General features: G+C 48.6%; 1 protein-coding gene across 6 annotated transcripts in view; it reads left to right on the top strand.

Annotated features, from left to right (window-relative positions):
* The first annotated feature begins 636 nt into the window (after positions 1-636).
* CARMIL1 (capping protein regulator and myosin 1 linker 1) overlaps positions 637-25,581 on the top strand; it is a 307,660-nt gene continuing 282,715 nt past the window's right edge. For 3 of the 6 annotated variants that reach the window (XM_064597073.1, XM_064597072.1, XM_064597077.1), the window contains exons 1-2: positions 637-890; positions 6,066-6,163. In XM_064597073.1, the coding sequence (XP_064453143.1) occupies positions 674-890; positions 6,066-6,163 (315 nt within the window). In that variant the 5' untranslated portion in view covers positions 637-673. Of the gene's footprint in view, positions 891-1,028; positions 1,544-6,065; positions 6,164-25,581 lie in introns of those variants that run through there. The other 3 variants (XM_064597074.1, XM_064597075.1, XM_064597076.1) reach the window with 3 other exon arrangements.

Here is a 25,581-nt window from a genome sequence, read left to right as displayed (position 1 = left end):
ACAGCAATGTTTAGAACTAGGGGATTCCCTTCCTTTTCCTCCCTCCCCTCTTTCTGTCCTTTAAAAACAGAACCTGATTCGACAGAGACCTTCCCAGCTGCCAGGAGAGAAAGCAGCAAGTGAGGCGCTCACAAGTATTCCTGGCCCCCAAGTTGTCTCTCTGGGGGTGCGGCTGGGGAAGTCGAGGGAGTGGGGCCAGGTAGGACCAGACCTATCAGCAGCCCTAATCCGGCTTCCGCGAACACTGCTCGGCTGGCTCTCCCACTAAGTCCTGGGGTTAAAGGAGAGGCCGCCGCGAGCGAAAGGCTTTTTCCAAAGCGCTCTCTCAATTCCAAGGTCTCGGGATTGTTAAGGGCGGCTGCGGGGCGCCGGCTGAGCACATAAAAAAGTGTCTTCTCCCCATATGGTTAGTGTTCCCAGGCTTCGTCTAGCTCCTGCTCACCAGGAATAGAAAATTAATGACGCTGATGAAAAGAGAGCATGTCACAGGGAGGGCTGGCAAAGGCAAGTGCGGAACAGGGTCCCAGGCAGAACGGGCTTCCGTGCAGACGGGTCTGCGGAATCTGCGTGCATCTGCGGTCCCCCATCCTCGTGCTCCCTCGGCCGCCGGGAGGTGGGGACAGGGGATCGGGAAGCGCGGGCACACCCGGCTCGCCCCGCTCCCGGCCGGCAGATGGCTCCCGGCTCGCGCTCCCTCGCTCCCTCGCTCCCTCGCCGCATCTCCAGGCGCAGGGCCCGGGTGGGTTGGGAGCGAGCTGCAAGGAAGGGCGCCCGCCGGCCCGCCGCCGCCGCCGCCGCCGCCGCCGCCGCAGCCCCGCGCAGCTGCCCTCTGCCGGGTGCGCCCCGCGCGGGGGAGCGAGCGCCGGGCGCGGGAGGCCGGCTCTCGCGAGGTGAGGAGGAGACGCAGGAGGAAGAGGGGGAGGAGACGCGGGAGGAGGGGCGGAGGGGGAGGAGGGGGAGGGGGAGGGGAGAGGAGGGGGAGGGGGAGGGGGAGGGCCGGAGCTGCCCCCGCCCAACCTCAGCCCGGCAGGAGCGCGAGGAAACCTGAGCCCCGCCGCGCCGCGCCGCTCTCCCCGCCCTCTCCGCGCGCCTTCCGCCTTCACCTAGGGCCGTAGGTGCGGCGCGGGGCTGGGCGCGAGCTGGCCGCGGCGGGAGCGGCGCTGCGGGGAGCCGGGAGCCGGGAGCCGGGAGCCGGGAGCCGCGAGCCGCCAGCCGCCGCCGCGCGCGCCCGCGCGGAATCCCCGGGGCTCCGTTCCGCCGCCGGGAGCTGCGGGGAGGCGACATGTAGCAGCGGCCGCAGCAGAACCCCCTCGTATTTGCAACTCTTTTTTTTTTTTTTTTTTGAGGGGCGGGGGGCGCGGCAAAATTGCATCCCCGCCCTCGCTTTCTTGCCTACTCCCGTGCGCAAGCTGCCTCTGCCTCTAAAAATTGAGGGGCTCGGGGAGGGCGGGGGGCCGTAAATCAGAGTTGGACCGGCACTGCCCCCGCGCCTGGAGGGCCACCATGACCGAGGAGAGCTCCGAGGTTCCCGGGGAGCTGACAGGTAAGGGTGGCGCGGCCGCGGGCTCGCCGCCTGCCCCTGCGCACCCCTCCCCGTCGCCCCCTGCCCTCCCCCGCCTTCCCGCAGGTCCCGCGAAGTCGCGGCGCCCCTCAGGTCGCCTGCGTGCTGGGCGGGGCGCCGGGAACTTTGCTCGCGTCTCGCCGCCTGGAAAGCCCAGTCCCGGGAGGGCGGCCATGGGGGGCAGCGGGGGCCCGGGAGCCCGGGGCGCCTCCCCAGCCGAGACCGGAGCGGGGGAGGTCGCGGCGGGCGGAAGAGGGGGGCGGGCTGCCTCGGGCTGGGGAGTTCTGGAAGCGAGGAGCCCCCTGTACAGCGAGCAGCCCACCTCCCCAAACTCGGGGAAGTCCGGGAAAGGCCAGCGCGGGGCCAGGGGGCGAGCGCCCCGTGGGTGGATTCCGGCACCTGCCGGGCCGCGACCATCCCCCTCCCCCCGCCCCCCGGCGAGGTGCTCCCCCCGCCCCCCGGCGAGGTGCTCCCCCCGCCCCCCGGCGAGGTGCTCCCCCCGCCCCCCGGCGAGGTGCTCCCCCCGCCCCCCCGCGAGGTGCTCCTCCCACACGCGGCCTCGGGGGAGGGGGCGCTAGTCTGGGGACCCGCCTGAGCCGGGCGAGGCTTGGCTTCGCCCAGCCGGCGGGGAGCGAAAGGGTTACAGGAGTGACGCATGCTCGGGCCGGGAAACTGAGGGTTAATGGTACAAGCTTATTTTGATAATAATTAACCTACCGATTCTCCCCATCCCGCAGCTCAGGGAACCAGTGTGCAAGGTGACCCGTTGTTTGAGTCCCTTGAGGTTTTTTATGTTTTGTTTTGTTTGTTTGTTTTTTGGTGTGTGTGTGGGGGGTGGTTGGGCTGGATTTTATGTCTTGGGGTTTAACTTAATTATGTGGAGGGTTCAAATGGCAGAGTTAAAATGAGGCGGGGATGAGTGTTCCGAAGACCCAGCGTTTAAGCGTGTGTGTATGTAGAACACGTTGTATTTTAAAGGTGTGTCTCTGCGCGCGTGTTTTGAGCCTAGGGACCTGTATTCCTTACTGTACCATGCTTGGCACACTACACAGAAAGATGCTGTGTGATCGGGGCTGACAGCAAGAGGAAGTTCTGCCTGCCCATTCATCTGCACTTGAGAAATTTGCCCCTTGGTTTCTCCTCTTAGTCATAACACTTTGGAAGAGTTGTGTGTGCTCTTCCCTTAGTACCTAACTCAGCAGGTGACACTTGATGTGAAGAAGCTGTTCCTAGGTTTGTATGAAAGCTTCAGCTTTTGTTTAAAAAAAAAAAAAAAAAACCAAAAAAACCCAATCCTTACTTTTCACCCAAATTTAGGATATGAAGTTACTGCCCCCTTCCCCCACTCTGGCCTCTTCTCTCTCCCCAACCCTGTGGAGTCGGCTGCTGAGATAAAGCATCAGCTGCCTTTGCTGGAGTGAGTGGCCCATCCGGTTCTGGGAGGCTGAGGTCTTCCCAGCACCCTACCCGGAAGAGGAAAGAACGCCCAGAGTCTCTGCAGATGCCTCCTGAGGTCCTGAGAAAGTTTAGGGGGAGGGCTGGCCTCCCTGGCCAGGGGAGAAGGATGGCCAAAGACGTGGGCAGATTTTTAAGTTAGTTGACCTTGAGCCTGGTAATGAAAAGTTAGGTAGTTACTCAGACTCAAGAGAGAGGGGAGGGATGGAAATAAGATACCTGGTTTATGTGAATGGTTCTCAAAATAAATTCTTTGGTATGTTTGAAAAGTCGATTTAATCCTTATCTAGACATGGAATTTGTGTGTTTATTGAGTCTTGCCCAGCTCACATATCCTTCAACCAAGTGACACATGCTTTTGTGACATGCCCAGTATGATTTTTCTGGGCCTTTAAATGGCCTAATTAGTCTGGGATGGGGGAAATTCCTGCACCTGCTTTTCTCTAATTTCAAGTGCTCACAGTTACACTCAGATCAATTCAAAATGGCAACCATGTGAAAACCTCAGTGTATTCCCTTAAGCTAATCCCCGAAGACGGTAAAAAAATGCCTTGCGTATCTCTAATGAAAGAAATACAGGTTTTTATAAAAAATTTTAAACGCTAAGAAGAATGAGAAGACTATCTGTCAACCATATTACCTCCCTGAGAAAGCTACTTTTAACCTTTTGGTGTATAACTTTCCAGTCCTGTTCCACGTGTGTATGTTCTTATTTTTTTTCCCAAAAATTTATTTATTCTAGAGAGAAAAAGCACGAGGGGGAGAGGCAGAGGGAGAGGGAGAGAGAATCCCAAGCACACTCTACATCCAGTGCAGAACCTGACACGGGGCTGATCCTGCCACTCGAGATCTCGACCCCACCCGAGCCAAAACCAAGAGTGGGGGGGTTCAGCCGACTGCACCATCCAGGCGCCCCTCTTAAGTCTGTTTCTGATGTTCCTTTCCCACATGCCTTTTTAAGGCCGGGGGGGGGGGGGCGGGGGGGAGGAGTAGCCTTTATCTGTTTTGAGCTCTGATAAGATAGGAGCTGCATAGAGAACTCCCAGGGCAGTGAGGTCCCCCACTTGTCCCCTTTCTTACCAAAACGTCCCACCTGGTTGCTGGTCCCCCCCACAAGCTGCACTTTCTCTTGTTTCCATTCTCTTCTCCATGTGGGCGACACTCTTCCTTCTCCTTCTTCACTCTTACCTAACTTAGCATTGGGTTTCCAATAAGAATATTTGATTACCCCTTCGAAAACATATTTATTTACTTAACTACATATATACTTCATTTATAATTTAAAACAAACTGGATTACATCGCAAATAGAAGTAAAAATTATATTTTCTTCCTCCACCTCGGTGGATTATATTGTACACTGTACTTTGGACTAGTGGTCTGTGTCCTACTCCTTTAAGATTCTGCTCAGGGTTCCCTTCCTCCCTGAAACTTTCAGGAATCTCCTTGTCCATGATCTCTTGGTAGTGAGTGTGGATTTGCCTAGAGGCATTTATCTGTGTTCTCTAGGTCGTAAGCACCTGTGAAAGGCAGAGGCTGTCTGTGTCTCAGCACCTAGTCGAACACTTGGCACACAGGAGCTCCTCTGTGTCCATATAGTTGTTGAATATATGAATAAACCAAGATGATTATAATATAGAATACAGAGCTTTGGAAGTATAGAGGAGGTTTCCATATATACATATTTATTTAAAGATTTTATTTATTCGTTTGACAGAGAGCAAGAGTGGGAGAGAGCACAAGCAGGGGGAGCGGCAGACAGAGGGAGAAGGAGAAGCAGGCTCCCTGCTGAGCAGGGAGCAAGCCTGACATGGGGCTCCATCCCAAGACCTTGGGATCATGACCTGAGCCGAAGGCAGATGCTTAACCGACTGAGCCACCCAGGCACCCGAGGTTGCTATATCTGGAAGTAGAACGTAACCAGGACGAGACTAGGGAAAGGCATCCCAGGAAAGAGAATAGTACGTACAGAATCCTGGGGGTGTACAAGATGGAGATGATGAAGATGATTGGATTGTTAAGTGTGTGTGTTGAGAAGTTAAACTGAAAAAACTGTGGAAGACCTTGAGTGGCCTGCTAGTGGGTTGGGGTTTATCCAAAAATGACAGCAACTCATAGAGCAGGAGTTATGTGATCAGACTTGTGGTTTTTGGAGGGTCCCTTTGGTGAGGGAGGGACAGAGAGCTGATAAGTGGGGCATCATGGACTTGTCTTGGGGAGAGATTCTGAGCCCTTGAATGCAGGGGTCAAGCCCAGGGGAGTTGGGAGCTGTTTAGGAGGTAGTTCTAGGAGAGTGGGTGACTGGCTTTCTGTCTGATAGGAAACAAAATTTCTAGCTTCGTTAGTGGCCAGAGGAGTGGGGAGGAGAGTGAGTTTGATTTAGGGCCTTTTCCCTTTGGAGTCGTTCCTGCCACCGTCTAGATTTTGAAGTCTCCCCGTCTCTCTTGATTCCTCTTTCTTGCTGTCTTTGACCACTCTTTGGGGGTGTCGTGCTGTGATGTCTTCGGAAGGACAGATGGCCAGGATCACCCTTCCCTGGCCAAATTGTCCAGTCTGGTTCTGGTTCTTTGCCATATTTCCCAACTGTGATGTCAGGCACTCCTAGAAAATGGTAATATTTTCTGTGATGAACACAGAGGCTGCTAGGGGCCAGAGGTAACCAGCCAAGGGAGTTTATGGATTCCCATTGTGCTTATGGTCTGCACGCAACACAGGCCTCCATGAACCTTCCTGGCGTTGCTCGTGTTTTTTCTTGTGTGTGCATCCATTTGCCCAGCGAGATTATATTGTGCCTTGTATGAACTGGTAGTAAGTCATATGCTTTTATATTTGCCTCCGCATCTGAGCACACAGTACAACGCACATAGTAGGTGATCATAAACTATGGGGTGACTGATAACTATCAGGCCTGTTAAAACAAGCTAAAAAAAAAAAAAAAGACAAATCACAATAATAAAAATAACCAAAAATACTCCTTCAAATGTTCTCCCCTCTCCAGTGTTTTTTTCTTATTAATAAAAGAATATAATGAAACTCTTTCCTTCTTTCAGAAAGCATAAAGGATGTTATTGGCAGAAAGATAAAAATTGCAGTGAAGAAGAAAGTAAAGTTGGAAGTTAAGGGAGACAAAGTTGAAAACAAAGTGCTGGTAAGTATTCTCGTTTCTTAAAACGTTTGGAAGTGAAAGTGTTTTTCCTCTTCATTGTTTTGATTGCTTAATTTCCATGCAACTCAAGTGCTGTGTTTCATATTTTGCTGGAAAGTTCTCAGGGCCATTTTTTCCTGGATTAATTGGAATATCTGCCCGCTGGAAGGTAACAGTAGGATATTTACATTTTCGACATTGAAGTTATTTCTTAAAATTGTCCCAGTCACCCCCACTGAGGTCATCTCCTACAGCCTGTTCTCAAATTATTCAATTTGATGTGAATTGGAGCTTATTTATAGTTATCTTTGTTGTGGCTGGTTGTATGATTTCATTTGTGAGGACTTAGGGAGGAGTTTAAAAAATTCATCTCATGTTGGTTTAAGTAGGTAAATAAATGTTCTCAGATGTTATATTGGAGTCCATCTCAAGGTGAAGAAGACGCCTGTTATTTCATGGGACATTTGGTGTTTTGAAGGGAAATGGCTGGTGCAGGCAGTTTATCTGCTGAGATTGGATTTGGGGTTCCCCAGCGTGTGGGGGAGCTGCTAGGGGCCCAGGGGTTGGACTGTGTTGGGCACAGAGTGGGGAAGGGCATCGTCAGTTACTGGACTATAGCTTTAGAGAGGTGAGGAGCCTTGTGGTATCGTAGTGGTTCTTAGGGGGGTACACCTTGTTTGTGTTTTTGTTGGAGAGAATATTCTATTTATCTTTTTATCATTGGCAATTTTCAACATATGCAAAAGTAGAGATTAGCATATTGAACCCCGTGTGTGTTCATCCAGCTTCAGCAGGTTTTCGTGTTTTACCAATATTGTTGATCTCCCCACAGTTCCCCCCCCCCCCTTGGAGTATTTTGAAACAAATCCCAAGCACCTGTCATTGAAAGAGAATAGTTTTAATATTCTGTTTCTTCAGTTGAATTTGCCATAGAATCACAAGTGTCTTTCTGATAACATCTGTCTTGAGAATCTTTTAGAATATCTGACTGCCTTCCCCTGTAGATGGAAGGATTATGTTGTTGGTGGACGACTTCTCTTTCTCTGTGGTCTATGTGTACAAGTCAGGATGGCAGAGAAATCGAAGTGGAAAACTTGATGGAGGGGCTTTGGCCCCGTGACAAAGTGTGTTCATTTGCCTACATTATTAGGGTTACCAAGAGCAGAATCAATGGGTGCCATCATTCTGATTTATTTTGCTTTAATAAAGAGTAAATTTCCTTAGAGTATATGTTACTCAGTGTTACAAGATAGTGGTATTCTGGGGAGGTGGTAGTGGAGAGAGAAGACATTTTGTTTCCGCTGTTTGTTGTTTTATACATTTAAAGTAAATCTTTACATGGATGGATCCACCTTTATCTAACTAAGTTGTCATTGTCAAGTAGTGTTTGTTACAACCCTCTGACCTGGTGTGTGTTGTTATTTGGTATGGATACTGTTCATCATACTAGGAAGGAACCCATGCCATGAGTAAAATCTGCAAAGTGAAAATTACAAAGACAAACTTAAGTGTCCAATATAACAAAATTAGCACCATTTACAAATAGTTACGATTAATACTTAATGTTGGGCGCCTGGGTGGCTCAGTTGGTTAAGCGACTGCCTTCGGCTCAGGTCATGATCCTGGAGTCCCTGGATCGAGTCCCGCATCGGGCTCCCTGCTCGGCAGGGAGTCTGCTTCTCCCTCTGACCCTCCCCCCTCTCATGTGCTCTCTCTCATTCTCTCTCTCTCAAATAAATAAATAAAATCTTTAAAAAAAAATACTTAATGTTAAGGACCCTCCCCCATACACCCCAGCCCCCCCAGCCCCCCACTCATCTCAACATAAGCTGGAGTTAAGGTTGAAACCAAATTTTACACGTCTTTGCATGTAAGCATTTATTTCCCCAAATCTGGAACCTAAGTAGTTTCTGATAATTTGGCATAAACTTGTTTTGGCTTTTCCTTACATGTATGGATAGGAATTATTAATCGAAATACTCGGAGTCTGACAATCTTAATAGAAATATTCAGGTCGGAGCAAGATGGTCAATGACGAACTGACCTTCACGTGGTTGACTTTGGAGTTTCTGGATTGAGAGAAGTTCAATTACTTAAATGAAAACACTGGGGGAATCTCTTTATAATGTTCATTTCTGACTTTCTTTGGCTCTCAGTCCACTAACATCGGTAGTAAATGAGTTGGTTTCATACTTCAATATATCTTGTTTCAGTTTTCTTTCTTTTCTCACAGTGCCTGCTCTTAGCGTCCTTCCTTATAAGGCTGGGAGAGTGTGTGTTATATGTCACTTAGTCCCCTCTTTTTACAGTTGGAGACTTTATATGATTTGTAGCTTATCTTCAGTAGAGGGTTTATCTTCATCTTCCTTCTTCTCATGGTCATAATAGCTAATATTTATTGAACATTGACCAAGTGCTAGGCTCTTTGCCCAACACTTAATTATGCATTACCTTATTCAATCCCACAGCAACTCCGTGAGGTGAGGTAGGCACTATTTACATCTTCATTCAGATTTGGAGAGGCTAAATAAGTTGCTTCAGCTCATTTAGCTAGTTAATGACAGAGCTGGGATTTGAGCCCCAGATCTGCCTCACTCAGAGCCTGTTTCACCATTATTTTTTTAAAGATTTTATTCACTTATTAGAGAGAGAGCATGAGCGGGGGAAGGGGCCAAGAGAGAGGGAGAAGCAGACTCCCTGCTGATCAGGGAGCCCAACATGGGACTCGATCAGGACCCTGAGATCATGACCTGAGCCGAAGGCAGACGCTTAACTGACTGAGCCACCCAGGCGTCCCCTGCTTCACCATTATTCTCCAAATAAAAAGAAAATATCTTTTGGCTTGTTGTTCACTCTTTCACCGTATGATGAGGAAGATTTGGACCTTAGAAGGATCAGGAATCCTTGTGTTTATTTGGTTGATCGATTGATTTATACATAATTTCCAGACTGATTGAGCACGTCCTGTGTCCCATGCCTAGTGCATGTACAAGACTTCATGTATCCAGAGCCCACAGTCTCGCTGGGGAGGTAAACATGTCAGGGGGCCGTGCTTTGAGCTGTGCTATGGGCAGAATGACTGGGGGGCGGTCATCACAGCACATCAGAGGGACCCTAGACTCAGGCTGATGCATCAGGGAAGAGTTCTTGAGGAAGGCAACCCTAAGCTGACAATGGGGGCTGAGTAGGAGTTGCCAAGGGGAGAGAGTAGAGACGTGTTGTGGTCAAAGGGAACAGAATAAGCCTGGAAGCCAGAGGGGGTTTACATGTTAGAGAAGCCTCCGCAGAAGTAGGGGCTGGAGCAGATGCAAAGTGGAGAGTGGCCAGGCTTGGAGGGGATGCCTGTCCTTGCCGTCGGGCTGTCAGGTGAAACCGGGACTGGTTAAAGAGGTCTCTTCTCACCACCTGTTTCTAATAACATTTTAATAACATTAGAAACCACCTGTTTCTAATAACATTTCTGTGCACTTTATCCTCTGGTCTCCAGGGAGGCAGTAGGGTTCCGTGGTTAAGGACTTGGGCCCTGGAGTCACACCTGAGTCACACTGCAGCCCAGCCGCTTTATAACATTGTGAAGCCTCTGTTCCTTTTGCTAACGAAACAGCTGTGTAACAGTATCTGTTTGTTCCTGGCCGCTTTGACGATTAACTGGGATATGTGTTAATATGGCTTGGTGCAATGCCCAGCACATAATAAACAGCCAACAAATGATAAAGCAAGAGGAACCGAGAGATCCTGCCTTTATTGAGGCGTTGAGTTCAGTACCATAAGGCCAAGGAGAGTATTTAGAGCTGTATCTCCTTTTCAGCAGCATGGAGTGCAACTGACCAGATCTGAAATTCCGCAGGTAGGGCTCTGGTCACATGGAATCAGAAATGCTAGGATGTGCAGGGGGCAGGGAGATCTGTGGTCACATTCATTTGGCGATCAGGGTGGTAAAGATACACCAATGTCTTTACTACATGGCTTCTCAGAGCCATTAATACATCGATGCGCGTGGTTGATTCCTAAGAATGAGCCGGAGTGTGCTTTCTCGATCTTACTTGGCCAGAGACCCTAATGAGTATAGGTTAGGAAATCAGGGTGGAGCAGACCTGAGCTGGGGCCTCTGGGGACAGTTAAAGGGAAGATAGAAGAGGCTGGAGCAGGCTGTCCATCCTTAGGACTGCTCTCCTAGGGTACGGTCCCCGGGCCCCGTACTTTTTATCTAAGTGGCGGGCGGGTCCGCTGAAGGCCACATACTGGCGCATGTCATCTGTTGCTGTAATAACCTCTCTTGGACATAGGGCGTGTCACCAGGAAGTGATTTTGTCTGTCTTAGACTCTTACTCCATTTTCTCATTTGCTAGTTGAATCTTTATCCAGTTTTTGCGGTACCTGGACTTTTATTTATTTGTATTTATTTGTTTACTTATTTATTTATTTTTTAAAAGATTTTATTTATTTATTTGAGAGAGAGAGAATGAGAGACAGAGAGCACGAGAGGGAAGAGGGTCAGAGGGAGAAGCAGACTCCCTGCCGAGCAGGGAGCCCGATGCGGGACTCGATCCCGGGACTCCAGGATCATGACCTGAGCCGAAGGCAGTCGCTTAACCGACTGAGCCACCCAGGCGCCCTTTATTTGTTTATTTAAAGATTTTATTTATTTGAGAGAGTGAGCGAAGGGGTACAAGCAGGGGGAGCGGCAGGGGGAGGGAGAAGCAGGCTCCCCTCTGAGCAGGGAGCCCGACGTGGGGCTTGCGCCCAGGACCCTGGGATCATGACCTGAGCCGAGGGCAGACGCTTAGCCCACCCAGCCACCCGGGCGCCCTGGTACATGGACTTTTAAAACTGTTTTAATTTATGCATTTTTTTTTTAAGTTAAACTTTTCAGTTTTGGATCATTGTAGATTTACATGCAGTTGTGAGACGTCATACAGAGAGATCCTTGGTAGCCTTTACCCAGTTTCTCCCGTCTTGCAAAATCAGAGTGTAGTACACATTCAGGATGTTACTGTACAATGCAGAACATTTCCACCACCACAAGGATTCCTGCTCCTGCGTCTCTGGGCCACACCCACATACCCACTTCTCTGACCCCTGGGAGCTGCTAATGTGGTCTTCATTTTTAAAATTTTGTTACTTCAAAAATATTATGTAAATTAATCACACAGAATATATATGCCTTTGGGGGATTTTTTTTTTTTCCTACCTGAAACATTCCTCCAGGGTGTTGCATGTAGCCATTGTGTCCCCCTGGCCCCCGCTGGGCACTGTTCCATGGTCTGGATGTCCACTCACCTGTTGATGGACCTGTGGGTGGTTTTCTGTTTTGGGGTTATCTGGGGGTTATTAGGAATAAAACTGAGACACAGAGTTACAGGCTTGTGTGTGAACACGCATCTTCATTTCTCCCTGATGAATGCCGAGGAATGCAATTTCAGGTTTGAATTGGAATTGCCTGTTCAGTTTTAGAAGAAGCTGTCAGCTGGTTTCCAGAGTGGCTGTATCTCTGGGTAGTCCTACCAGCAACGTGTGAGTAATCCAGTCTCTCCAAGTCTTTGACAGCATTTGGCATTGTCTGGACATTTTCTTTTTTCTTTTCTTTTCTTTTCTTTTTTTGAGGATAATGGTTGAAAGAAAAATATTGTCAGGAGGAAGCAGGGTCCCCGGTGACCTGCTCCCACCCACGCTTCTGGTGTTGCTGGCCTCTGGGAAAGGAATGTGGTTTCCTCTTGCCCGGGTGGTGGCTCTGAAGCATGTGGAAGGTTCATCCCTGGTCTCAGCTTCATTTCTTTTCTGTTCCATTTTGGAATTCGGGTTATATCATCTTTGCCAACCCCTCGTTCTTCCACACCCTTCATCAAATGGGCCAGCAGCAGGAAAACAGGACTGCCCTTCTTCTTAGACGGAGGAGGCGGGAGACATGGTATCACCTGTTCTCTTGGAAACAGTTCATCCATTATTTATTTCCTTTTGCAGAGTTACCCCAGAATCTCTTTAATGTATTTTTTTTTTTAATTTGACTGTGGATTTATAACTTTTAAGCATCTGCATTAGGTTTGGTTGGAATAACTGTCAGTTAATATTAAAAATGTTAAAAGGTGTAAGGATGTTATTTCTGGGGACATGTATCCCTAAAATATGTTGGTGGTGGTGCTGTCTTCCATTAACTCAAAACATAAAGTCTGTGACCACCTGTTTATTTAAAAAATACATTCAAAGGGGGAATATCTCTCACCTAGAAGTTTGCAGGTATCTGGCCCACTTAGTTGTGAATGATTTTAAATCTCAGGTATTCTCTGATCTGGAAAGTATTGTGCTTTGGGATGAGGCCACGTTCATTTCGCGTGGCCGGTCTGTTTAACACTTTCCTGATTTCCCGGTCCCTCATGCCTAACTTGGTCCAGCGGTACGGCCCATGGCATGGTCACTTCTCAGGCAAATAATCTGCTCTGGAATGGGTGTTTTGCGGCTACTTTCAGGCGACGTCTGCCTTGGCCAGTGGTGTCCAGACGTTTTTTTTTAAACCAATATTACCTTTTTTTTTTTTTTTAAGATTTTATTTATTTATTTGAGTGAGAATGAGAGATAGCACGAGAGGGAAGAGGGTCAGAGGAAGAAGCAGACGCCCCGCTGAGCAGGGAGCCCGATGTGGGACTCGATCCCGGGACTCCAGGATCATGACCTGAGCCGAAGGCAGTCGCTTAACCAACTGAGCCACCCAGGCGCCCCACCAATATTACCTTTTTAAAACACATACATTTTCTAGGGAGCCCATAAAGTAGAGCTACTTTAGGAGTCTGTTTTGCACATTTATAGTTGAATCCAAAATAGTATAAACCCAATCAGTGATCTCAGCGAGGCTGTTTTGATGAACATAAATTAGAAATAGAAGGAGGAGATCGGATTTTGTTTTGGCTGCACAGTATAGAGAGACTCTGTATTCACCAGTTAAGTGGTACAAATATCACAGCTTTTCAGATAGCTGGTTCTGCTGTCTCAGGATGCTTTCCAAGTCAGGATGGCAGGAGCAGCTTTATTCTGAATTCTGGACGAACGTGGTTTATGCTGACAGCACAGCTTACCTCTGATATGTCAAACTTGTGCAACACATCTGATCACGCGTGTGTGTTTTCTTCCGGCGGTTCTGGTAGATGGAGAGATGAAGTTCACATCAGATGTCTGGAGCACGGTGGCCTCTGCGGTACACTGTTCGAAGATCATTGCCCCAGGTCTTCGGGCTCACTTGTCTTTGTGGGAGGCTCTTGTGTGCCAGTTGTTGGGTAATTCGAACAGTTCCCTTTGTGGTACCATTAGGAGTCTCAACTTTTAAGGATCACTTACAATTCAGTGCTTAGGTAATTTTAAGAGCACCTGGGTGAAGTTACCTGACTCGAGAAAATTGAGCTTTAGAAAACAGCAACAACATTGACACGATCTTCGGGGGGGGGGGGGGAGGGCGCGGTATCAGAGAGCACACATTGTTGCCAAGGGGCCTGGCAAAAGTCCTGGGAAATTCAAAATAAATCCATATTGAAGTGCTTCAGACTTTACCCCGACTCAAGGCTGGAGCTGGCTCCCACTGATTTTGGGGTGGGGTGCTGGAGACAGGCTCTGGCTCTGGGCGTCTCTTTCCAGCAGGCAGCTCTGGCCAACGTGCACCTGTTACCCGAGCTGCATTTACGTTCTACTCTGTCATCTGCAACTGCCCCCGTTTCTGCTGTAGTTAGGAGAGGAGAGTCCGATGACCTTGGACGTGAGCCCTCCGACATATATCAGGCTTGGTGTAACTTTTCATTGTTCTTAAAAAGATACTCTTTTCCAGCCTCTGGGATTTAGCCACCGGGGAGCAGGGCATTTAGGTCCACCGTGGGAAGGCGGGGGAGCCAGGGGTGTGTGTGAGCTGTGTGAAAGGGGCATGGTGGAAATGCACGAGCCAGGAGATCTACAGAAAATATGCAATGAATAGGGAGAACTCTTTTTTTCCCAGAGTTTCTGAGAAAACAAAGACTTTAGTGAAGGGTTGCTGTAACACTGTTTCATTTCATTGGAAGCACTGTTAATATCTATTGTTAAAGTAGATTGAAAAATGCAACTTTATAAAATCTGATGAAGGGTGGAAGATTTGGTCTCCCCACCTCCATCATCCTCCCCTTTCTAAAATGCTTGTTTTCTTTTAATAGAGTATAAGAATTTGGTTTGGTGTATATAGAGTGTATTGTCTAAATCTTTGTTACTGTGCCCTATTTTTCTTTCTCTCTAAATAGATCACTTCCCCCAACTCTTTGAGAAAAGAGAGGTAAAGGTGGGAAAGGTTGCATAGGGTAGGGTATGTGCGTGTGTGCGTGTGTGTCTATGTATATAAAACAGTCTGTTCACCTTCACCCACTGGGTCCTTTTCCTTATATTTGTGTTTTGAGAGAGCGTTTTTCTGTTTTGAAGACATTGTGCCTTGGCGAACCCTGGCCTGCAGGTGTCTTAGTCTCTTTAGCTCTGGTAGGCGCACAGTGCGTCCTCTTAGAGGTAGAAGCAGGGGCACACATGTCCTGAACCGTGCTTAGGGCTTTTCCAGCCTGTGGCAGAAGTGGCGATGAGCATGCTTAGTCCCTACTAAGGAGGCAAATGTATCTGTTTCTGCTGACTCCTGGGCCTGGGGGGTCTCAGGAGACATTTATGGGTGTCACCCGGGGTTAGTGCCTGTGTCCTCTGCATGCCCTCTGGTGTGGAGGGGCTGACTTCAGCTGACTCCGGGGAAGTGTGTTCAGATCTTGCTGTCCTCCACTGTTGCCCAGATGGTCTTGGGACTGGAGGACTCTTAGTGGCCATCTAACCATGCACCCTAGCCTACAAGAAGTTTCTTGAGTAACATCCCTGGGTGTCTACTTTTTGCTTGACTGTTTCCAGAGATGCGAAAAACAAGAGTCTCAGAAAGCCCTTTGTTAGTTTGGGCTGGAATCTGCTTCTCAGTGACTTGTCTGCATTCATTCTAGCTTAGTCTTCTGGAACATCACAGAACTCTCACCTTCCCATCAGTTCAGGTTCAAGCCTTTGAAGATGGTTGTCCTGTTTTCCCTTGGTCTCTCGGTCCTCAGGCTGAATACGCTCAATTCCTGCAGTCTTACAGGAGGACGATGTTGCTTTCAGAGTTTTCACTGTTCTGATCACCTTCTGAATCATCCTACTTTGTCAATGAGCCTTTTTTTTTTTTTTAAAGATTTTATTTATTTATTTGACAGAGAAAGACACAGCAAGAGAGGGAACACAAACGGGGAGTGGGAGAGGGAGAAGCAGACTCCCCGCCGAGCAGGGAGCCCGATGCGGGACTCGATCCCGGGACTCCAGGATCATGACCTGAGCCGAAGGCAGTCGCTTAACCAACTGAGCCACCCAGGCGCCCAGTCAATGAGCCTTTTAAATCGTAGGTGTTTGGGGATCACAAGTATTTGGTAAACACGGTGAAAAGGAATTAAACAGAATTTCTCAGAGCCTTCAGTGGGCTCCTGTGGATTGCGTCTCTTGAAGGGGGGATGTAATATGTGTCATCACAGAATTGTCCCTCGAGACCCTGTAGGAAACATCAGTGTATTGCGGTCTGCCAAGTGAAGAATATCAGCTACACATTGCTTGGGCGCTGAAAGCACTTTCTTTTTTTTGTTTTTTAAAAAAATTTTGGAAGTATCTGAGCTATTCGCATTACTAAAAAGTTATATAGGAAAGCAAAACTGAAATATCACCTAGGCGATCAATTCAGAAGTGACAATTGGAAAAAATATCAGTAAGTATTTTTATATTTTTCTACACATATATATGTATAAATGTATGATATTTTAAAAATGGAATTATGAATACTATTTGGTACTCTACTTTAGAACTTTAGTATTTAAGGTCAAAGCTTTCCATGACAATAATGTGTTTATATTGTATATGTATTAATATTGTATATGTGTAATGTATAATATGTATCTATGTTTTGGACTCCTGCATGGCACTTCATTAATCACTATAATTTAACACTTATTATGAGATACTTAGCTTGCTTCCATGATTTTGCCCTATAAATCAGTACATCCTCCTATTTATTTCTCTTGGATGAATTCCTGGAAATGGAATTGCCGCCTGACAGGCTTTCTAAGGGATATGTTTTTCACCTGATTGTTATTCAGGAAGTCTCAATGGAGAGTAATTCCCCTACCACATTCAGTTTTATTGTCTTAAAAAAAGACAGACTGGCTCGTTCTCTTTGTCCAAGTTCTTGTATTTCTTAGGCCGGCACTCCTCGGACCCTCCCTCCCGAGGCAAACTTTTTTTTTTTTTGGCAATCTAAGGCCCTTTCCCGTGTGCCTGTGGGATGTGTGGTCTTTACTCCTGTGGCCTATTTGCAGGCTTAGAGTCCTGTGGTTCTTGTGTCTTCTGGTGACTGCAAATGGGCTTCCAGAGTCACAGCCTTTTTTTTTTTTTTTGTAGCTTTTTAAAAAATTCTTATTGTAGTGCAGATGACATACACGTAGCATGATCTGACAGTTCTGTGTGCTGTGCTCTGCTCGCTGGGCTCAGTTTGACTGCCGGCGAGAGTGACAGCCCCGGACTGTCACTGTCCCGGAATCAGCATCCTCTTTCCCTGAGCTGCGCCCTAACCAGTATGAGACTGTATTGTAGGATTTCGATCTCTGATCTTTGCCCCTGTCGTAGGACTTTCTTCCCTTGGGTCCTTGAATGCTCTTTATAAACGGTCATTGAGCAGATTTGCGAGTGATAAGGCCCAGGCCTCCCTCACGAGACCAAGCGTCGTGGAGGAGACTCCTGAGCTAATGAGCACGGACAGCTAGCCCTGCCTTAGAGGAGAGCTTCGTATCATCATGAAAGGAGACATTACTTTTCTTCCAGACAGTTGTGAAGGCAATTTACTTCTCCTGCGTGCCACCAGCACTAAGTCTCTTTAGTCGTGTGGCCCTTCCCGGGTCCTTCTGTTCCCACGTGCTGTCCCCCCCTCTTCGCCCTCTCCCTACGCTCCCATCCTGGGCGGGGGCACGTCCAGGCAAGGACCTGGGAGCGCTCCTCCATGAGCAGTTTCTCGGAGAGCCCCTTCTTCCTCGCTGAGCGCCCCCCGCGGTTCAGCCTGCGTCTCTCCCCTTCGAGAGCCGTCGGTGTGGCCCGCTTTGCCTGCGGTTCGGCGAACTTCCTCAGGGACCCCCTTATTATTCCTCAGAGAGCAAGCCCACGAGACTCCTTCCTTCCTCAGGGCCACGTTCTCCCTTTGTGGAAGCGACCAGGGAAGACGAGCCCCGGGTGGGGGGCAGTGGCAGCGATGTCAGAAGCTCTGCCAGGCCCTCTGCAGGCCGGCTGTCCCTGCCGAGGGTGCCCGCCTCCCCTGCCCCACGGTCTGCCCTGGCCTTGTGCGACGTGAGCTGGAAGTGGGGCCAGCGGGAGTGCGGGCCGCTTGGTAAGTTCCCAGCGGGCATTTTTGGTTTCCTGACCCCATCCGTCCCACGTTGGTTGTCACTAGCAACCCAAGAAAGATGTCCTCTTCCCGCATAGGAAGAGAAAGGGAGCCCGACCTGGAGAGAACCCCCTGCCAGTGCTGGCTTGTCTGCTCAATCCGGGACGGTTCCGTTCGGCCCCTGGGGCTGCCCGCCACTTTTCTTGTAAGTCATGGGGGGGCCGGTGGCTCTTCTTTGCCTACGTCCTCGGGACAGCGGAAGGGTTGCAGTTTGGGGAGACTTTCTGTGCAGCTCTGCTCACCGCCTCCCCGGCTGATGACCGTCGAAACTCGCCTGCGAGACTTGGCTGCTGCTGTAGACTTGTCCACTTAGGTCTCTTGGGCGCCCTGCTCCTTCCCAGAGCTTCTATCCCCTCAAAACTCATCATCCGAATGAACTGTGAGCTTCCGAGAGCTGCTTCCTTGTCAGCTCTTGGCCCCTCTGGAAGAAACTTTGCGGCTCTCAGTAGCCCCTGGCCCTTTCCTGGTACACTCCTCCGATGGGCAGTCTTCAGTCCCCCTCGTTTTTCCGACAGGGCCTGGATGCGAGAGGCTGGGCCAGGCTTTCCTGTCCGGCCTGGCTTGTTCTCGAAGCACCTGGAGCAGAGGACAGGCCGTTAGCTCCTTGTCACGTAGAGTTTGTCAAGCATTGTTCTCGCTGTTGAGGTTTAACGGAAGTGACATCTGTCTTCATACCTGACGTCTGCGGGTTGTCCGCGGCGCTGTGTGTGCATGAAGCCGTCACGCTCGGTTCCTCCCTGTCTGCCTCCGCGTTCCCCTTGAAGAGCCAGTTTTTTCTCTATCCATCAGAGCAGGGCTCCACTTTCCATGTTCCAGAGAGGGGCGCCCGGGTGGCTCAGTCGTTAGAGCGTCTGCCTTCGGCTCAGGTCATGATCCCGGAGTCCTGCTCACCCTCCTCCGCTCCCCCTGCTTGTGTTCTCGCTCTCTGTCAAATAAATAAAGTCTTAAAAAATTAAAATCATGTTCTGGAGAGCGATGCTTGTGGTGTAGTTAGCCTTAAATCCAGAGATGGCCTTTTTTTTTTTTAATGTCTTCGCGGACTTTTTATGCTTTCCATTCTTGTAGCAGCTTTGTGTGTGTTACTGGATTAGCCTGCCTGGATTTGAATTCTGAAATGGCTTTGCGTTATGCTCTAACCTTAAGCCAATGATTTACTTCTCGCATCACTTTTCTCATCTACAAAATGGGTGTAATGATAGAATTTCATGGATTGGATTTGAAGATTAAATGAGAGATTGCATATAAAATATTTTAAACAGTGTCTGGCCTAGGGCGCCTGGGTGGCTCAGTTGGTTAAGCGACTGCCTTCGGCTCAGGTCGTGATCCTGGAGTCCCAGGATCGAGTCCCGCATCGGGCTCCCTGCTCGGCAGGGAGTCTGCTTCTCCCTCTGACCCTCCTCCCTCTCATGCTCTCTGTCTCTCATTCTCTCTCTCAAAATAAATAAATAAATAAAATAAAAAAAAACACAAAAAAACAGTGTCTGGCCTATAGGAAGTCATCAGTGAATCTTGGGGCTTGTGGCTGTTGGGAGGGGTGGTGCAGTGATGATGTTTAATGCTCTGATTGCAAGAATCTGATTGTATTTCCATAGTCAAAGATCGCTTTGGTGTCTTTCATATAAATATTCTGAAAGGTATGTCTCCTTTGCATCTTTTCCTGGTCCTGGGCAAGATACTTGTGTTGATGTTTTCTCTGCTCAGAGCTTTTTAAGCTGGTGTCGGTTTGTTGATAGAAAGGGGTTTAGGGGGCACCTGGGTGGCTCAGTCAGTTAAGCGTCTGCCTTCAGCTCAGGTCATGATCTCAGGGTCCTGGAATTGGGCCTCGCGTCGGGCTCCCTGCTCAGTGGGGAGTCTGCTTCTCCTTCCCTCTGCCCCTCTCCACCACTTGTGTGTTCTCTCTCTCTACTCTCTCTCTCAAATAAACAAAATCTTTAAAAAAAAAAACGGGTTTAGGACTTTTTCACTCTGCTGCTCTTGAGGAAGGTGCATTGTTTTTGAGAAACCTTTCTTTAAGGAAGGGTCTAATGAGTATATTGTCGAGGACTGTCCCTGAAGGCGGTGTTGTGCATTTTCGGTGGGCATCTTTTCTCACCTCCTTTTTACTGCAAATTCAGGTGTGTTCAGAAATATGCTCAAGCCCCTCTTTCACTTCCAAGTTAGTCAGATTTCAAAAAAAAAAACCCAACAACAACAACAACTCCAAAACTCCACGAAAATCAGTAGTTGGCTCTCGTTCATCCCCACAGGGCTTTGTTGGCCCCTTTGGGTCCCTGCTCTCTGTTCTTGGGGCCTAACTCCAGTTGCTTCTTCCTGCATGTCAGTCGTGATTGCTCTTTGTTCTGGGGCATCATTTGGGTTCACTGGCTTATGTGGCTGGCTCTGCTTTCGCACATTAGAGCATCCCTGGGCACGCCAGATTCTTAATCTGCAGACCATGTGGGATTCCTCGTTTCTCAACACGTTTAGGTCAGGGTTAATCAGCCTTAGCGCTATTGACATTTTAGACCAAATAGTTCTTTGCTGTAGGGACTGCCTGTGCATGATAGGGCGTTCAGGAGCATCCCTTACCTCTACCCATTAGATGCCAGCAGCATCACCTTCCTTCCAGTTATGACGATTAGAAATGTCCTCAGACAGCCTTAGATGTTCTCTGGGTGACAGAATTGCCCCCGATTTGAGAACCACTGGTTTACATCCGTGGGTCCCAAAATGTCAGAGAGCAGTACCTTGTCATATTTGTTGATAGAGTTTTATCTAAGTCTGGAAATGTACCGTTCTGCAATACAATTATGGTGAATTGACCTAAAAACCCATATGCATTTTAAAATACTTATTTTTGAAGTATTTAGGTAGTTAAATCTATATAAAACGAATTGTACCAAGTGGAAGTTTGTCTTAAGACACCTAATAGGTTCCCCTCGTGCTTTTCAACATGCGGTTCTGAGACCTGCACATTAGCATCACCTGGAAACTTCTTAGAAATGCAGACTCCTTCGGGTCCCATTTGGCTGAACCGCAGGCTCCGGGAGTGGGGCTCAGCTGTCTGTTTTCACGAGCCCTTCAGATGATGGTGATCCACACGAAACTCGAGAAACTCGGGATTAGATTCTTAAGCCCCCATTAGAGACTTGTGGAGTAAGTCTTACCGAGACATCATCGTAACTGTCTTCTGCAGGACTTTAGAATCTGCTTAGGAAAATGACGTTTCCTCAGCAGGTCGTGGTAGGTGTCTGCTCCTTCTGAGCCTGCCCCGTCTGCAGCTTCCTTTTGGGGTTCTCCTTCCCTCAGCATCCCTGTGCCTGGTACAGGAAACCCCACCCCCAACTGAACGAGGGGTGGTTGTGCTTGACTCCCAAGGCAGTAAGTCATCCAACAGCCCCATAGGGCTGATCTGTGTTGGACAGAGATTCTTCTTGTTCGGGGAGAGAGGAGTGGCGGGGGGGGGAGAGGCAGATAGACGGACAGACTGACAAAGACAGAGAAGGGAGAAGAAAGCTGAAGGCGCGGGCAGTAAGAGGCCCTGAGGAGGCAGAAGCCGTGGGCTATGAAGAGGCTGTTAATGAGCCTGTTATGTGCGGCAGGAAGAGCAGAGCAGGACGAGGTGGTTGGGGTGACTGAGCTCTGCCTGGGTGGCTGCTTGGGAAAGACAGCCTGAAGTTGAGCGAACGCTTGAAGCGAACATACCCAGGAACAGTGGTTTTTAGTTTTCTGTGAGGCCCAACTGGGCAGCTGCTGATGGGATTCCTGTCTTGCTTCTCCAAAGAGCCTCATCTGAGCCCATCATGAACCGAGACATCCTCCCTCCATGTCTCTTCTTGGTCACCTGTAAGAACCCGACGAATAGATAACACGCATTAGGAGACCGGTGGGCTCTGCGGGCAGGTTCACGGCCGGCGGCTTCCCCAGAGCAGAGATTCTCTGCCCAGCTGTTCTTCAGAGGCACCCGGGTAGCCCCCCGCCTGGTCAGCCGTCGGCGTGAGATCTTCATAGGGAGTTCAAGTCGACACTGCAGGAAAGAATACCGCATGTGTCACGTTGACTTCCCCAAAGAAAGCTGCACAGGGCATATTTCAGAAAACTTTGACCCTGCTTCACTTCCTTAAATCCAACCAAAGAGGACAACTCATCGTTAATTTGTTCCAGGGATCAGTTGCTTTGACTTGATAACATTTTCTCTCAACATTTCCTGTTGAGGACTCGCAATGCTATCTCTTTTAAGGGAGAGTCAGAGCCTTAAGAAAAAAGAAAAGAAATCACTAGAAGTATAAGCAAGTGAGTGTTGAAATCAGCCTTGAGAATCATTTTCTAGTAACTCAGTGGACCTCAAGAAATTTCTTTTTAGTTTGAATTAGTGGCACAGAGGCCGTTGTTCAGCCCCTCCCTTATTCTTCTCGTCATCTCTTCCTCCCTCCCTTTCCCAGTAAAACCTGGAACGGAATACAAGTAGCTTCATGCAGTGTATTCACTGGATTCTTTCACACAGTCACTCCAGGGGAGGAATGTCTGGAGATGCAGGATATTTTACTGGTTGCTCAGATGGTTCGCCGACCCCACTGGGGTAATGGATTATGGGAATGTAGGCCAGTGCTTGTTTTCAAGCCCAGTTTAAAAGCTTTGGGGCCTGGGGCGCCTGGGTGGCTCAGTCGGTGAAGCGTCTGCCTTCGGCTCAGGTCATGATCCCAGGGTCCTGGGCTCAGGTCATGATCCCAGGGTCCTGGGATCAGGCCCCGCATCGGGCTCCTTGCTCGGTGGGGAGTCCGCTCCTCCCTCTCCCACTCCAGCTCCCCCTGCTTGTGCTCTCTCTCTGACAAATGAATACAATAAAAGATTTGGGGCCCAACTAGGCATAATCAGGATTCTCTTATCCAACTCCTATCCTCGAGGAGGTTGTACACTGAGAGCCCAGGACTCTTTCCTTATTGTATCTTTGTGTCAAGCACTCCTACCCCATAGTGATCTTTTCATGGTATACAGGTGTATTTGCCTAATAAACGAGCTGGGCCTGGAGTACAAATCTCAAGCCCGAGCTGGTTTTCCCAGAGTGCCTTTGCTCAGCACCCTTATCTGGCGCCACCCGTCTTTAATTCAGCGTCCTGCAGGATGGGGGATCCGTCACAGTGGCGCGGCAAGGCAGGGGGCCGGGCAGCTGCAAACACTTGAACGGGGCTCTGTGCTTCGGTCCGTGATGAGTGCAGTGGAGAAAGCCAGTGGGGGCTCCCCGACTGGCGGGTTTGAGCGCGGCTGCCCATCGCACTGGCTGGTGACCCAGGGGCTCATGAGATGCTTTCAGGAGCAGAGCTGCGGCCGCATCCCACCACAGGCTCCTGGATGCTGTGGGTGCCACTGCCTCAGGAATCTGAGTCCTGGTGCACATGGTGGGCTTTTCCTCTTTCCCCTTCTACGCATCGTTTCTGAGAGACTGACTTATTTCCTGTTTGTGAAGGTGTGGTTTCATCGTTTTCAGGGGAGGGAAACGGCACATCCTTTCAACTTTCAGCTGGCTGCTGGATCTTCCCTTCCCTGGGAGGGTCATCTCTCTTCCCATCGTGAGAGCCGTTCCTGCCGGCTCAATGAAAAGATTTCTGAGGCTTTCAGAGATGACACTTCATTTCTTTTGTGTGATAAAATTATAATGTGTGATTTTATTTTCTTATTTTTTTTCTAAGATTTTATTTATTTAAGAGTGAGAGCGAGACTGGTAAGCGCTGTGAATTGTGCAAGACTGTTGAATCTCAGATCTGTACCTCTGAAACAAATAATGCAATATATGTTAAGAAAAAAAAAGAAGAAGAAGAAGGTAGCGGGAGGGGAAGAATGAAGCGGGGGAAATCGGAGGGGTAGACGAACCATGAGAGACGATGGACTCTGAAAAAGAAACTGAGGGTTCTGGAGGGGAGGAGGGTGGGAGGATGGGTTAGCCTGGTGGTGGGTATTGAGGAGGGCACATTCTGCATGGAGCACTGGGTGTTATGCACAAACAATGAATCATGGAACACTTCATCTAAAACTAATGATGTAATGTGTGGGGATTAACATAAGAATAAAAAAAATAAAGAAAAAAAAAGAAGATAGCAGGAGGGGAAGAATGAAGGGGGGAAATCGGAGGGGTAGACGAACCATGAGAGACGATGGACTCTGAAAAACAAACAGGGTTCTAGAGGGGAGGGGGGTGGGAGGATGGGTTAGGCTGGTGGTGGGTATTGAGGAGGGCACATTCTGCATGGAGCACTGGGTGTTATGCACAAACAATGAATCATGGAACACTTCATGTAAAACTAATGATGTATGGGGATTAACATAAGAATAAAAAAAAAAAGAGCGAGAGATCATGGGGGGGGAGGGGCAGAGGGAGAAGCAGGCTCCCCGCTGAGCAGAGAGCCTAGGACCCTGGGATCCTGACCTGAGCTGAAGGCAGACACTTAACCCACTGAGCCACCCAGGCGCCCCTATTTTCTTATTTTTAAACAAATAAAGCTGTCACCTAAAATTTCACCTACAGTTATTGGAAATACCAAGAAAGCATCTCATATCCCATGGGTTCTACCAGCAGCCCCTTTCAGCGCATACACCGGAAGAAACCTTCTGTAGCTCTACGCCTCCGTTCCCAAACTGGGGACCAGATCCTACTCCTGAGGTAGGAATAGATGTGCCGGGAGCAAAGTGGCCCATGCCCGAGAACTTGGACTCCGCATTTCCCGAACTTGAACAAGTTTCACCATTTCTCTGTTCTTGGACCCTTTAGCATTCTGACTTAATATACATTGCACATTTCATAAAGCACCAAGTCCCATCTCCTAGGACACCAGTGTTCTGAGGAACTCAGAGAAAAGCTGCCAACTCATTTCAGTTTTGTTTTCTTTGACACAAGGAACTGTATATTAGAATTTACCATCCCTTTGAACTGTTGTTGTATCTGCTTCTTACACCTTGCAGATTCGCCAATTGGAAAAAAAGAAGAGGCACATACTTCTAGGGAGATGATTGAAATTTTTTTTTTTTTTTTTTTTTTTTACCAGATAGTTATTGTGCACTATCCATGTTTTGGGGGAAGAAGGTGGTTACCTGGGAACTGACTGGGGGTAAAGTCAAGGAAGAAGCCCCTTTTCCAGGGATCTCCTCCGTTGGCTTTGGTTTGAGAAGACGTTGGGTCTGCTTCTTAAAAATGTTCAGTGTAATTTCAGAACACTTTGCTTTAAGAAGAGTATTGAGAAATGGGGCAAGGGAAGGTTTGTTAAATACATGAGTCTCCCTGATTGTGTGCATTTTCTGTTATGAGACTGCCCCTTCCCCCTCCCCATACTGAGCAGCCCTCACAGGTGGGAGGGGCTGCCACAGAGGAGAGGATGTAGATTTAGTATTTGTGGTCCTGAATTGGGGGGCAATGGATAAAAACTACCAGGGATTGAGGATGGTCTTGAGACTCAGAAAAATCTCCCCAACGGCCAGAGCTGTCCAGTAATAGAATGTGCTGATCTGTGTACGGGGTGGGGGAGGGGTTCGAGCTCCTCAGAGCTGGACAAGTTCAGGTATAGATTGCTCAACCTCTCGACTGGGATGCCCTAGAGGACATCCAAGTATGAAAATGCCCCCTTTGATCTAAGATCCCAGGATTCAGAGTTTTCACTGCTAATATGTCAAAGAATGTACGGTAGAACATATTAAATATCACAGTTCTACTGTTATAAACTTAGGCCAGGCCATAGCGGTTGCTGAGAACCATTGAGTCTCCACTGTGGATTGGCTCTGTGTTTTTGCACTGAAAGTACTTTATCACTTTGGTGAGGTTGAAAGCAAATTGGGAAGTCTGGCCCTTTGGCTTCTGATGGATTTGCTGCTTTGAGTTCCAGTAGAGATGTGAGAAGCTTTTTTTTTTTTTTTAATTTTTTTTTTTTTTAAGATTTTATTTATTTATTTGAGAGAGAGAGAGAATGAGAGAGAGCAC

This window comes from Mirounga angustirostris, unplaced genomic scaffold (assembly GCF_029215605.1).
Source record: "Mirounga angustirostris isolate CCGP_5_RB_7025 unplaced genomic scaffold, mMirAng1.0.hap1 SCAF_8, whole genome shotgun sequence".
Lineage (NCBI taxonomy): Eukaryota > Metazoa > Chordata > Mammalia > Carnivora > Phocidae > Mirounga > Mirounga angustirostris.
This window is presented reverse-complemented; position numbering and strand designations above follow the sequence as displayed.